Source organism: Fukomys damarensis, unplaced genomic scaffold (assembly GCF_012274545.1).
Source record: "Fukomys damarensis isolate Sample0158 unplaced genomic scaffold, DMR_v1.0_HiC HiC_scaffold_28, whole genome shotgun sequence".
NCBI classification, from domain to species: domain Eukaryota; kingdom Metazoa; phylum Chordata; class Mammalia; order Rodentia; family Bathyergidae; genus Fukomys; species Fukomys damarensis.
Genome location: NW_022900940.1, coordinates 45,984,253 through 45,998,287, shown reverse-complemented (window position 1 = coordinate 45,998,287; position 14,035 = coordinate 45,984,253). Strand labels below are relative to the sequence as shown.

Genomic DNA, 14,035 nt, shown 5'->3' with positions numbered 1-14,035 from the left:
ACTTCAGAGACTGAGGACCAATTAAATTTACCAAAGTCCAAAACACCACAAGAATTGTTAAAGCTTTTGTAAACTGATACATACTTACAGAGTATCATATGAGGTGTCAGTACCTGCATGCAGCACAGTGTGTGGTATTCAAACCATGCTCAACCTGTTTCTTCAAAGATTTAGTAATTTTTCATGGTTAAAGCATTCAAAATTGTTTCTTTTAGCTTTTTAAAAAATATACAATGCAATCCCACAAATATTTTATGATGACCCTAGATTTGGAGAGGCCAAGAGAATAAATCAAACTTCTGTACATTTAATTAGACTGTGTAAAGACTAAATTAATTTTCTAGAACATCATTAAGGATTGTTGTGAATTAACTGCAGGTAATATATTTATCTGTGCTCAGTTCAGATGAGAATACTTACATTACACTGTTTCAGCGTGTATTTTGCAGAAAGAAGAGGCTGTATTCAATTAAATATAGAATGCTTGGTGTGTGAAAAAACATCAGTGTAATTTCACAGAAACTTTCTTTTTTTAAAAAAAAAAATACTGCCACTGAGGCACTGAATGCTTTTTCTTAGGTGTCTTTGAATTTGATTATTGCCAATTAAAGGTGGCAATTTATTCTCTACTGCCTCTTGCCTTCATACAGGAAGGAGAAAAAGGTAGTTTGTTGACTTTTATGAAGCTGTTAAATCTATAATTTTCAAATTCTTTATCAGTACTCAATATTATATAGCTGATTATTAGAAATATAGATATAGGCAAGACCTCAACCACACTCCCATGGGTGCATTATTCAGATGGTTTTCACTTATAATTACAAGTTCAAACTGAGACATCCTAGGCTTCTGAATACTTTTTAATTGGAACACTAAATTGCACATCACACTAAAACTGCCAGCAAAATCCATCGCACTTCTATTTTTGAATGTGCTCTGAGGGCACAGTGAGGAGCGTCAAGAAGTGAGAGCATTTACCATCTCATCAGGGCAGACTAGGATTGGAATTCGCGGATTGGTACAAGTCGTATTTTGTGTCATCATACAACTGCATGGCTAGAAGGGACACCAGAGAGCAAATGACCTTACAGCAAGGGAGCAGGGGTCCCGGATGCCCAGCGGCATTGCCTTGGCCATGGGAAGCATGCTGATGAGAAGCAGCCACTGTCTGTGGGGTGCTGCTGTGGGCCCAGTAACTCTGGACCCTCGCAACATTTCTCAGGTAGTTGCAGGTGTGGAAACAAAGCTTGAGAGGTTGATACACCCACAAAGGATTACACACTTAGTAAAGCTGCAGGATCAGGTTTTGAGTTCAGCTCCTTCAGTTGCCCAAAATTGTGCCTTTTCCAAGATGCCTTCCATTTCTTTCCATACATCACATTTCCATACATTTTTGTGTATGATTCTTCCAAGTATAAACTTCTAAAATTTCGTACATCATCTCTTTGCGTCCTCCCACAGTAGCCACAAGATATATATCACTACTCCCCCCACCACACACACACACACACCATAGATGAAAAAACTGAGGCTCGAAAGATCTGAAAGAAGAACAAAGTGACTTCAACACTAAGTCATTTGCCCAACATCATGAGTAGCCTCAAAATATGGCCCCTGTGCCAGCAGCATGGGCATCACTAGGGAAACTGTTGAGAATGGAAAGTCTTGGATCCACCCAAAGTACCGATCAGAAACCCTGGAGATGGAGCCCAGAAGTCCCTGGGTTAAGAAGTCCTATTAGTAATTGTGACTCATACAGAGTTTGAGAAATTGTGGCCTACTGTGCAGCAAAACTGACTTGTATGCCTCTATTTCACTTCCTTGACTCAAACCCATGAAGAAAGTATATATTTTTCACCTATGTACGTCATTATTCTTTTGATGCCGTTACAGTGTGAAGTTTAAATCTTCATTCTAGACTGATCCAGACATGACTAGTAAAGCCTTGCTAGAAGCCATTAGATACTGTTGTAATTATTTGTGACATCTCAACTGTTTATTGTCCACTAAGTGGTGCTGCCCACTGGTATTGGGAATGACCTCCATTTTGTGTGGTTTTGTTTTCAGGTGGTGATCATGGAAGTCCAAGGCCTTAAATCCTTGGCTCCAAATCGCATTGTGTATTGCACCATGGAGGTGGAAGGAGGAGAGAAACTGCAAACAGACCAGGCTGAGGCTTCCAAACCAACGTAAGTGCTTTTTGTCCACAGAACATCTGGCAGAGGGAGTTGGCATTGGTTTTGTCTTGACCACCTTCAAGACAAAAGTCTGGTTTCTCCACAAGGCACTGGAAGACATACACTGTGTGTGTTTTCAAGTTAACAAGATAACTTGACCAGGCCTTGACAGCCATAGCAAGGGTTCCAGTTCCTTCAAAGCTGGGGACAGGACATGGAAGCAATAGTCTCTTTTCCAGAGGCAGGAGACCTTGATATAAATTTATTTTTCCAAATAATGCTTGAGTAACAATAAGAGAGGGTGCTTTTCAAAATCTTTCAGCACATAATAGCAAAGCAGTGTGTTACACTGAAACAAGTACGGAACACTACTTCATTTGGTCAGTACAGTTTCAAGGACTCGCTGTGTATGTGCCAAAGTAGTGTGTGGCACAGTGAGATCAGAAATATTTGCTGCCCTGTTCTACAGAGCTTTTAACTCAATTCACATGACGGTTTAGTGATCACATCAGAAAAATACTCCCAGAAATATATAATTATGAATAGAGTCAGAGCTCCATGTCTGCAGGCTCCATAGCTCAGAACCAACCAACTATGGATTGAAAGTTTCAGGAAAAACCTTGTACCAGTGCCCAACATATATTTTTTTCTTGTCCTTATCTCCTAAATAATGCAGTATACTGACCATCTCCGTAGCACTTACATCATACTGGGTTTTGTAAGTAACCCTAAGGAGTTAACCTGTACTGCAGGACATGCATGGGCTATCTGCAGACACCACACCGTTTATATAAAGGACTCAAGCGCCTGTGATTTTAGTGTCCATGAGAGTATAGGTGAGGGGCCCCAGAACAGTTTTCCCACGGGTACCAAGAGATGACTACGAGTATAAAGGCTGAGAAAGAATGCTTTGAGAGGAGTGAACAGGAGACCTGAATCAGCTTGTACGGACAAAGTCAGAATGGGCTTTCCCTAGGACACAAGAGATGTTTGATCTAATGTTATAAAATTTGAGGAATGGAGTGTGGTAGAGAGAATAGTTTACACAAAGTCCCCGTAATCAGCTATGGCCCTAGGGGCAAGAAGGATTCAAAGGCCGGACTGACTGGAATTGGAGGTTCCCTAGGCTGCCATGGAGGCCGGCAGAGGCCAATCCAGAGGGCTGAGTCGGATCACAGAGGGGATCACACTGGAAGATACGATGTTTAGAGAAGCTCACTCTGGATGCTGTGGAAGGGTCAGAGTTGATTCAGGATCCTGGGGCAGTGGTCAGCGGGAATAATGAAAGTTGATCTACTTCAGTCAGTGTACTCTGAAAGATCATTGCTGCCTTCCCTCCATACCCACTGCCTCTTTACCTTCCTCTCCTATCTCTGTTAAACCAGCCTAGACTAATGAGCTTCTCTTTGTTGGTGTTAATGCATAAGAGAGACATCAAAAGGATAACCCCGGAGCACCTCTCCTGCCCCAGAGCATTAGGAGTGTTTGGCAGAACATGAGTAACTTACCAAGATGTTCAAACAAAATAGTTCAAAGGAAGCACTGAGTGTCTCTGGGACTAGAGGAGAGCTGAGGGCATTGTGTGCCTTCAAGTGTCTTCTTTACATCAATAGGCAAAGCCTCAGAAGCTCAGGAGCCAGGCAAAATGTGTGAGTATATGCAGGAGGAAGTGGAAACCAATGCAACTTATCACGCACCACCCCCCGTTTCAAGCTCAACTCCACACTAATTAATGCAGTTCCTTGTTTTACAGCCATGGATGAAATGCCGATTTTTCCTCAAATGGCCTGATCATTATCAATGTTTTTATATTAAGCTTCACTATTTATATGTGCTTTTCACAAATGTGTGATTGAATGGGGGAAGAAAAACTTACTTAGTGTTTCTGCCAGTCTTTTGCAAGATAGGGCCCAGGATAGTGTCATAAAATAGAGGAGGAAGGAGAAAGCTCTGGTTATCCTAACAGATTCTTCTTTCATGTGGAATATTTTAACTCAAAAGATTATCTATATCATCATTTGGGCTGTACAGGTTCTGTCGCTAGGATAAATGATGAGTTGATTTTCCTGTGTTCATGAATGTTTAAAACACAGTTTCATGTCACAGATAAATGCAGAATGATTGGTGTACCTGCTTGAGATAGTCAGGTTTCATATCCATATTTACTCATTCCCATACATGTGCAATATGATGTCCGTACATCTCACATTGAAACATTTTGCTATTCTAGCCAGGAGCATACTTTTTTTTTATTGCTTTCCCATCACTGTGTGAGTGTCCTAAAAGCAACCCTGGGGGCGGGGGTTGACCTGTTCGTTAAGAATCAAGCTTCATCAGAATCAAGTGACATCTGTTGGTAATAGCTATCTAGAATGATCTGAGGTGGAATCTGTATCCAGAAGAAAGAAGTGGCAGATTCAACTTGTAGTGTCTGGGAGGGGAAAGGGTCCAAGGGCCCTGTATCCGCCATATCCACCGAGCCAAAAATAGCAACGTGGAGTCTGAGGTCTTACAACACTCGTGTTTCCCCCTGTCTCTACCCTTCCCATGGAGATTCTCCTTATAACCCTTTACTCATCTCCCACACCCACAGCGCTTTTCCCAGTACTCCCCCGTACCCCTTACTTTGTCATCTCCAGTATTCGCAGCTTGCCTTTGCCCCCACTTGCACCTGGTAGGATAAACTATCCGGTGATGCAGGTCTGTTTTCTTCCTGCCTCCCTCATTTTGACTTACTTGGAATCTTCTCCATCATTTCTTTTGTTGGAAGCTTTTATTTCTCCTCCTTTTTGTCCTCCTCCACCTAGCTTTCTTCCATTACTAATCTGTAGCTGTCATCTGTACAACTTAATTTTGATTATCTTGGAAAGTATGCTCTTGGGGGTTATGTTGCATTTGTCCTAATAACTCCTCGTCATCATCTGACAAGGTTCACTCTTTTCCTGCCCTACTGCTCTTTTGAATCTTGTTTGTGAATATTCTTATAGCCAGCTGATGCCTGGATTTTATTTTTATGTTCTATAACCAAAATTCCATCTATTTTGTTTTGTTTTTTTATTACTTATAAATTCTACTGTTGCTGCTATTGAGTATTACTCAGTCACTGCCACCATAATATCCTGCCTGCCATAGATCTTCAAGGAATTTGGCCTAGTCACAAACCCAAGAGTACATTATACAACCCCGTTTGTCCAAGAGTGTGCTCTTTGGAACTGTAGGGTATAGAACAGTGGTGATGTCCTTTTGTGGCCTTTTCACTTTGGGGAAGAGCCAGAAGTCACACAGTGGCAGAACTGGTGAGGTCACACCATAGTATTTTTATTTGACAGAAATTGCTGCAAACATTTTGAATTTATTTAGGAGATTGAGGTAGTTGTGAACAGACACAAAATCAGACTCCCACAACTGCTTCAGAAAATAGCAGTAACTATGTGATGGGTGTGTTCAAAGCGAGAGGGAGTATTTTGAGAAGGATTAATGGCAATCTGTCTTTTGCTGTAATAGATTTATTTAAGCAGTCATTTTATTTTTAAAATCATACCTTATTCTCAAAGAAAACAACTAGAGAGTAATACCATGGTCAAGTAAGTTTAGGAAATGCAGGACATTATTTCTCTCTGACCTATTCATAGGGTATACTGCATTTTAAAACCTTTGAGACATCCAACGGTAAATAAATGTTTAACTTTGTTTAAAATTAAACAATCTCTCCTAACTCATTTTAACTGATACCTACTTACCATCCTTTGGCAAATCCTGGTTTCTGCTGTCCAAACCTAATAATGGAGAATTCTTTCACTGCATTTATCAAGAACATCCCTTGCCTTACAGCCAGGGCCTTGCCCAGCATGGTCACATTGGATTGCGTACTTGATATAAAAGTTCTGTGTTCACAGATTAGGAACATTTCATAGTTGGAAAATCCTGGGTGTGCTAGAGGAGGCGGTCTTTCACACTGTCACCTAAACTCTATCTGCACCCTTCATTCTGTCGGTTTATTTGCCATACATGGCTTATTTCCAAACAAGCTGTGTATCCTCTTGGCTTTGTGTTTTGCTTCTCCTGGGTTTTTAACATGACCAACCAAGAGAGTATATGGTCAGTTTCTATAAACTATACTTATTAAAAGTTATTGCCTCTATTTGCACCCCACTGTTTCATCTGCTTCTGGAAACCGTAGGGGTGCTGAGGTAGAGACACTGAAAGCTTGTTAGTAGGTAAGCCCTTCTCAGTGAAGTGTAGGATGGGGACAGGAAATTCTTGTAGCTTCAAGAACCTAGGTGTATTTGCCCACCTTCTTTGAGATAGGATAGTTGACTGTTCTTGCCTTGGGTAATTATTTGTCAAATGAAGCACTCCCACCTCTGCTGATAGCAGAGATGATGTTAGATATTACCAGCATGGTACTAAGTAACACCAAATCAGGTGAAAAGGAAGTTTCTCCTTTTCCACATATTTATCAGGTCTCCTGCTCAGATGAAGGAAGACATTTTAATTTGGTGTTAGAAGGTGTTTAATACTTCCTCAGACCCCAGAGGCAAAGCCTACTTTTTCCAATTTATTTTTTTATTGGTACTTGTTGGTAGTACCTAATGATTACATTCCTTCTGGGGAGTTGGTACAAGAGTACAACACATCTTAATACTTTTTTATCCTCTTTTCCTCCCCTCCTTCCCCTCTCCCTCTGTCTCTTGGTCCACTTTGCAAAAGATCTATCCATATTTCCTATTATATTTTATTTTTTCTCTTTTTTATATTCTGTGTTTCTCATGTAAAAGAAATGGTGTGATCTTTAAGTTTATGTGTTTGATTTATTTCCCTTAACATTATGGTTTCAATATGCATTCATTTTCCCACAAATGACTTAAGTTTGTCTTTATGGCAAAATAACTCCATTGTGTATAAATCCTACATGTTCTTTAGCCATTTATCTGTTGATTGATATATAGGCTGCTTCCAACACGTAGCCTTTGAGAGTTGTGCTGTAAACACGGGTCTGCATCTATCACCGTAATATGAGGCCTTTAACTCCCCTGGGGAGTTGTACCTAGAAGGGGAAGAGCTGGGTCAAATGGAATTTCTAATTTTAGTTTTTTGAGGACTCCACACTGATTTTCATAGTGGTTGTACTGGTTTACATTCCTACCAACAGTGTAGAAGAGTTCCCTTTTCCCTGCAGCCTCGCCAGCATTTGTTATTTGAGTTTTTGATGATGGGCATTCTTTCTGGACTAAGATGCAATCTCAGTTGTTTTAATTTGCATTTCTCTAATGACCACAGATGTTGCGCATTTTTTTCATGTCCTTTTCGGAGAAATGTCTACTCATTTAAATTGCTTATTTTGTAATCAAGACTTTCATTTTCAGAGGTTTAATATTTTTTAATTCTTTATATATTCTAGATGTTAGTTCTCTGTCCAAAGTGTAGGTGGCAGTTTTCTCCATTCTAGGTTGTCTTTTTACTCCATTGGTTATTTCTTTTGATTTGCGGAAGGTTTTTAATTTGATATCCCACTTGTTCATGCTTCATATTATTTCTTGTGCAATTGGGGTTCTGTTCAAAAGTCCTGGCTCACATACATCTACTACTTCAAGAGTTTTACCTATTTTGTCTTCATCAGGTTAAGTGTTTCTATTTCAATATGTAGATATTTGATCCATGTTGATTTCAGTTTAGTACATGGTGAGAGATGTGGGTCTAGCGTTAATCTAATCTTCTGCAAATGGATAGCCAGATTTCCCAGCACAGTTTACTAATCAGGCTCTTTCTTCCAGCATGTGTTTTTGGCCCCTTTGTCAAAGATCAGACGGCTAAATGTGCAGTATAAGTTGAAATCTGGGAATGTGATCCCTCCTGCTTTGCTCTTGTTACCCAGGATTCCTTTTGATATTTGGGTCTTTTCTGGCTCTATATGAATTTTATGATTGTTTCTCTCTGTGAGTAATATTATTGGTATTTTAATTGGGATTGATTTAAATCTATATATTAGTTTTAGAAGCATGGTCATTTAGACAATATTGGTTTTGTCTATCCAGAGTATCCTTCCATTTTATGATGTCCTCTATGATATCTTTTTTCAGAGTATTATAATTTGTATCATAGAAGTTTTTTACTTCCTTTATTAAGTTAATTTCTAAATATTCCCTTTTCTTGATGCTATTGTGGAATGTTTTATTTTCCTGCTTTCCTGGAGGGTTCATTATTGGTGTAAGGGAGCACTATTGGTTTCCATGTATTGATCCTGTATCTTGCTATGCAACTAAATTTTGTTATTAATTCTAGGCATCTGATGGCAGTTTTGGGATCTTTGATGTAGAATATTGTGCCATTTGCAAATAATAATTTGATTTCTTCCTTTCCTGTTTATATCCCTTTCCTTTCTTTCTTTTGCCTGACTGCTCTAGCTGACATTTTGAGTACTGTGTTGAACAGGAGCAATGATAATGAACATCCTTGTCTTGTTCTTGATTTTAGAGTGAAAGCTTTCAGTTTTTCCCCATTTAATATGATGTTGACAATAGGTTTGTCATAAATAACTTTTATCAGATCGAGATAAGGTACTTCTTACCTGTTTTTCTTCTGAGTTTTTATCATGAATGAATATTGGATTTTGCCGAAGGCTTTTTCTGCATCGATTGAGGTGACTATGTGATTTTCGTCCTTGCTTCTGTTGATGTGGTGTATTGCATTTATAAATATACATATGTGAACCATGCCTACCTCCCTGGGGTGATTCATGTTTGGTCGTGATGTTTGATCTTTTTGATGATTTGTTGATTTCTGTTGCTTATATCTTCTTGAGGATTTTTGCATCTATATTCATTAAAAGGATTAGTCTGTAATTCTCATTTTTGGTTGGATCCTTGTCTGGTTTTAGAATCAGGGTAAGCCTGGCTTCCAAGAATGACTTCAGGAATACCCCTTCCACTTCCCTGCATTAAAGAGTTCGAGTAATATTGGCATTAGACCCAATCTGAAGGTCTTGTAGAATTTGGTAGTGATCTGTCATTATCTGGGCTTTTATTAGTAGTTTTTATTATACTTTCAATTTTACTGCACGCTATTGGATTATTCAGGGCTTTTATATCTTTTTAGTTCAGCTTTGTTAATTCATATGGATCTAGAAACCTATCCATTTCTTCTGAATTCTCCAATTCTTGGTGTATAGGTTCTCAAAATAATTACTAGTAATCTGGATTTTGGTGGTATCCATTGTAATTTTGCCTTTTTATTTCTAATTGTATGGCTCTGGGTCTTTCCTTTCCTTTTTTTGATAAAATTGGTTAAGAATTTGTCCATTTTGTTCTTTCAAAGAACTCACTCTAATTCATTGATTCTTTATATTTTTATTCTCAATTTTATTAATTTTTTTTCTGATTTCTATGATTTTCCTGGTACTAGGTTTGGATTTGGATTGTTCTTATTTTTTTAGGCCCTTGAGGTTTATTTACTTGGGCTTGCTCTTTTTCTGATGTGGACATTCACAGCTATAAACTTCCCTGTTAAGACTTCTTTGTATCCCATAAGTTCTGGTATATTGTACTGGCATTGTAAACAGTATTCCCATAAATTGTATCCCATACATTCTGGTATGTTGCACTGCCATTATCATTTGATTCTAGAAACTAATTTCTTCCTATATATCTTCTGCATCCCCTTGATTGTTCAGGAGAGTATTGTTTAATTTCCATATTTTTGCATAATTTTTATGGTTTCTTTTGCCATGGTGTTTTAGTTTTATCACACTAAGACCTGATAATATGCATGGGATAATTTTGATTCTTGTGCATTTACTTTAGCATGCTTTATGGACTAGCATGAGGTCTATTTTGAAGAAAGTCCCATGTGCTGCCAAGATGAATGTGTATTGTCTAGTTGGATAGGATGCTCTGTAGATATCTATAGTCTATATTTTTGAAGGTTTGGTTAAACTCTGATATTTCTTTGTTGATTTTTTTTTATCTAGTTCTGTTTGTGATAGTGGGACACTAAAGTCCACCATTGTAATTATTAGTGTTTATCTCATCTTTTAAATGCAGTAATATATGTTTTATAAGCTGGATGCACCAGTATTCACTGCATGTAAATTTATAATTGTTATCCCTTACTGTTGAATTGTTCCCTTAGTTAATATGTAGTGACCTTCTTTGCCTGTTCTGATCAGTTTTGGCTTGAAGCTTACTTTGTCTGAAAATAGGACATCTATTCCTGCTTGTTTTTAGGTTCCTGTGGCACAAATATTGTTTTTATTTCTTTGATTTTTAGTCTGTGGATTTTTTTGGATTAAGTGTGATTCTTAGCTACAGCATTCACTAGGTTTTGTTTCTTGATCCATTGTGCCAGTCTGATTGGAGAATTGAGACCATTCACATTGAGAGTTATTATGGAAATGTATTGACTTATTCCTGTTATTGCATGATTTTCATGTTGCTGATTCTCTGCCTCTTTCTTTTTTCCTTTTTTAATGCTTAACTGCTTAACCCTAATGCTTAACCCCACATGGTATATTCATTCTATCAGAATTTTTGGTGTTGTTGGTTTCATTGTCTCCCCGAGGATATCCTTGAAAATTTTTTGTAGTGCTGATTTGGTGGTTATGAATTTCTTAAAGTATTCTTTTTCAAGGAAATACCTTATTTCCCCATCAATTTTGAAAGATAGTTTTACAGGATATATAAGTAGGGGTTGGAAGTTGTTTTCTTTTTGGTTTAAAATACTTCACTCCAACCTATGCTGACCTTTAAGGTTTGTGTTGAGAAGTCTGCTGTCGTTCTCATGGGTTTACCTTTATAAGTGATTTATTGCTCTTCTGTAACAGTTTTTATGAGTCTTTCCCTATGTTGGCCTTGTGGGATTTTGATTATGATGTGCCATGGAGAAGCTCTTCTTGGATTGTGGCTACTTGGGATTCTGTATCACTTATAGAATCCTCACTTATCTGTATATTTAATTTTTCCCCTGTATTTGGAAAGTTTTCCATTATTATTTCTGCAAACAGGTATTTTTATGCCATTTGTGCTGTCTACTGATTTTTCGCTAATTGTAATTAATTTTGAGGTAGCATTCTCAGTATCACCTAGCAACAGTTTGATCCATTTTTCATGTTCTCTTGTTAGTTTTAAGGTATCTCTGAATAAGTCATCTCTGATAGTAGCCCTGTCTTCTACTTCTGATACTCTGCCTTCACATTATTCATTTCTGATCCCCACACTTCTGACAGAATTTTTAATCTCCTGAGTTTCTCTTTGCCATTTTAAAAGTGAATCAATTTGAATGAAATGTATTGAGTAAATAATAGCACAGGTGGTTCCTAGATATGGTAAAAAGCAATCTTGAAGATTTTTAAGCTGAAGTGTAGAAATAGCAGATTGGGAAGATGGTATGCAAATCACTCTAATTTGGGAAAAAAATGATGTAAAGAAACTTGACATATTCCCTAACTGGATTTACTCTCCAGAATTACTGCCTTTCTTGTTAGTTATTGGTACCTTCTAAAAAACAATACCTTAAGGATTAAAAGCCAGAACATTTAAATAATTTTGCTGAGGAGAAAAGTTTGAATTAACAACCCAGTGCTAATTCATCTGAAGTTACATTCTTCCAAATTAAAACAAATGATGCCACTTGGCATTCGATTACTTAACAAGTTCATTACTCCCTGCCAAGCCATGGGCTTCATGACATATGGATTTCATTATTGCCAGAGATTAGAAAACACAATCCTACTGTTTTTCTGCCATTTCCCAAGGGAAAGAGAAAATACAATGTCCTAACTGGGAAATCTTGCCATAGCCACGGTTTTATTTCAACAGTACCTCCTCTGATGGGACCACATTAAAACAAAGACAGAAATAAAATACAGTGACTTTCTCTAATGTTTTTCTTCTGTGAAATATATTATTAGTCCTAATGATAACACAGAATGGGCCAGACTTATTATGCCCAAATTATTAATAGAAATGAGTTCCATTAAATTGCTCACACATTAAGTCAGTTACAATGTGAGAAAAGGAAGTTGCTCTCTCCCATTGCTTGCCTCATGCATTGTCTTCATAATGGTGTTACCTTCCTTGATTTAATCAAAGATGTTTTCTGTGTGCATGGAATGGTTTAAATGACACAGAGTATTTTCTCTGAGTGACTCTTTTGAAATGTAGGCATAAATGAATGCTATAAAAGGTTAGGCATTTGCATTCCTTTAGCAAACTCTCTTTGCATCCAATTAGTACTGGCGCTACAGCTGGAATTAACATATATCAAACTTTGGCCTTGTGCCATGAGCACCCTAATAAAGGACATAGGCAATAAACACATTAATATCTGTTTGTGGTTTATGCTATGAAAAGAAATAGGCTTCTGTTCTAGAAAGTAACAGGGATGTAGCCTGCTCATTGGGCAAAGAAGCCCTCTAGAGTATGCCATGATTCACCTGGTACCTAAGGATAAGAGAGAACAAGCCATTTAAAGAGCAAGAGTGAAAAGCACTCTGGGCAGAGGGAACAGCAAGTAAAATGGCTTTGAAAAATCCTTTAGGAGGGAGCTTGATGACCAGAACAGAAAACAGTATGACTAAAGATTAGTTGGCAAAGGGGAGCATTTACAAGAAGAGCCTACAGAATATGGCAGGGCCACACAACTCAGGGCCTTATGGGCTACCAGAAGGGAGTGAGCTTCATTCTGGAACTGTGAAGATGCCACTGGAAGATTTTAAGCCAGGGTTGGTATGGTTGGATGTTTGAAACCTGAAGCGTCTTTGCAGACCAGAGTGAACTTGGAACTGTAGATATATTGGTCAACACGTGTGTTGAGCACATACTCCAACAGACATTAATATTAAAGTGGAAAATGATACAGATATTCCTTTGAAGATGTAGAGCCATGGGAAAAAGCTGACTGGAAAAATCCAAGTGCTAGGGAAGAGTGATAAATTATCCAGGAGCCCGCTACAGCCTTTAAGAATCAGTGCATGTGAAATGGTTGGAGATCTTCTGAGTCTCGGCTCCTTTCTGTCTGCCTCTTTAAACACTGCATGCTTAAGCTCATGATCCAGAAGATATTTATATGGGAGATATTTCTAATTGAAACCTGGGTACAATTTCTCTTGTTTTTCCTTCCTGAAAGAACGCTTAGTTTTTTTCAGTTAATTAAAGCACAAAAGGTAAAAGCCAGCACTGACCTAGAAATTCATTTCTGCTAGGCTCCCAGAAGATATGTGAGTTGGGAGGAAATAAAATTATAATCACAGTTTGGGATGCTCAGAGACTCTCCTGCCTTCCAAACCAGAAAACCTGGTCCAGCAGTCCCAAAGTATATTTAATGACCAGTTTGTGTGTTTTTCAGTAGGAAGGAGAAAGGTAACTGGTTGATAAAACAGACCGTAAGGTAGGAAATGAATTGAGGTGCTAAGGTACAGACTTTGGTGAGAAAGCTCCAAACTCTCTTCCTGATTCCATTATAAATCTGCCAACTTGTCTTAAGTTACCAAGCCAGTTTCTTCAAGTCCTGATGAGTGGCTTCCCATATGAACAACCTCAGCCATTCCAGAATTCTCTCTTCCAGAATGGAAGAAGAGCCGTAATGACACAACTGAAGGCACAGTCTTCAGAAATGTAACTAACTCCAGGTAGGTGGATTTTCTAGAGGTGGTAGGAGCTCTAGAATGGGATGATCACGTAGGTAGCAAACAAGAACACACTTTTATAACTTGGTCCTTAAAGACTGACTATACGCTGGCTCCTTTCTGAATGCCTCATATGAAAAGATCATTTGCCACTTACTCTGAGACTGGAGAGATCTAAAACTGGCATGGTGGAAATCCCACTCCTTGCACTCCACCAGTTGTGGAAAAGCATGACATT

The 14,035-nt window shown here is 38.2% G+C and overlaps 1 protein-coding gene across 25 annotated transcripts in view; it reads left to right on the top strand.

Annotated features, from left to right (window-relative positions):
* The window catches only part of Cadps (calcium dependent secretion activator), a 418,444-nt gene that overhangs the window by 180,437 nt on the left and 223,972 nt on the right, over nt 1-14,035 (top strand). For all 25 annotated transcript variants that reach the window (XM_019204903.2, XM_033756967.1, XM_019204905.2 and 22 more), the window contains exon 6: nt 2,068-2,189. In XM_019204903.2, coding sequence (XP_019060448.1) covers nt 2,068-2,189 — 122 coding nt within the window. The remainder of the gene's footprint in view (nt 1-2,067; nt 2,190-14,035) is intronic.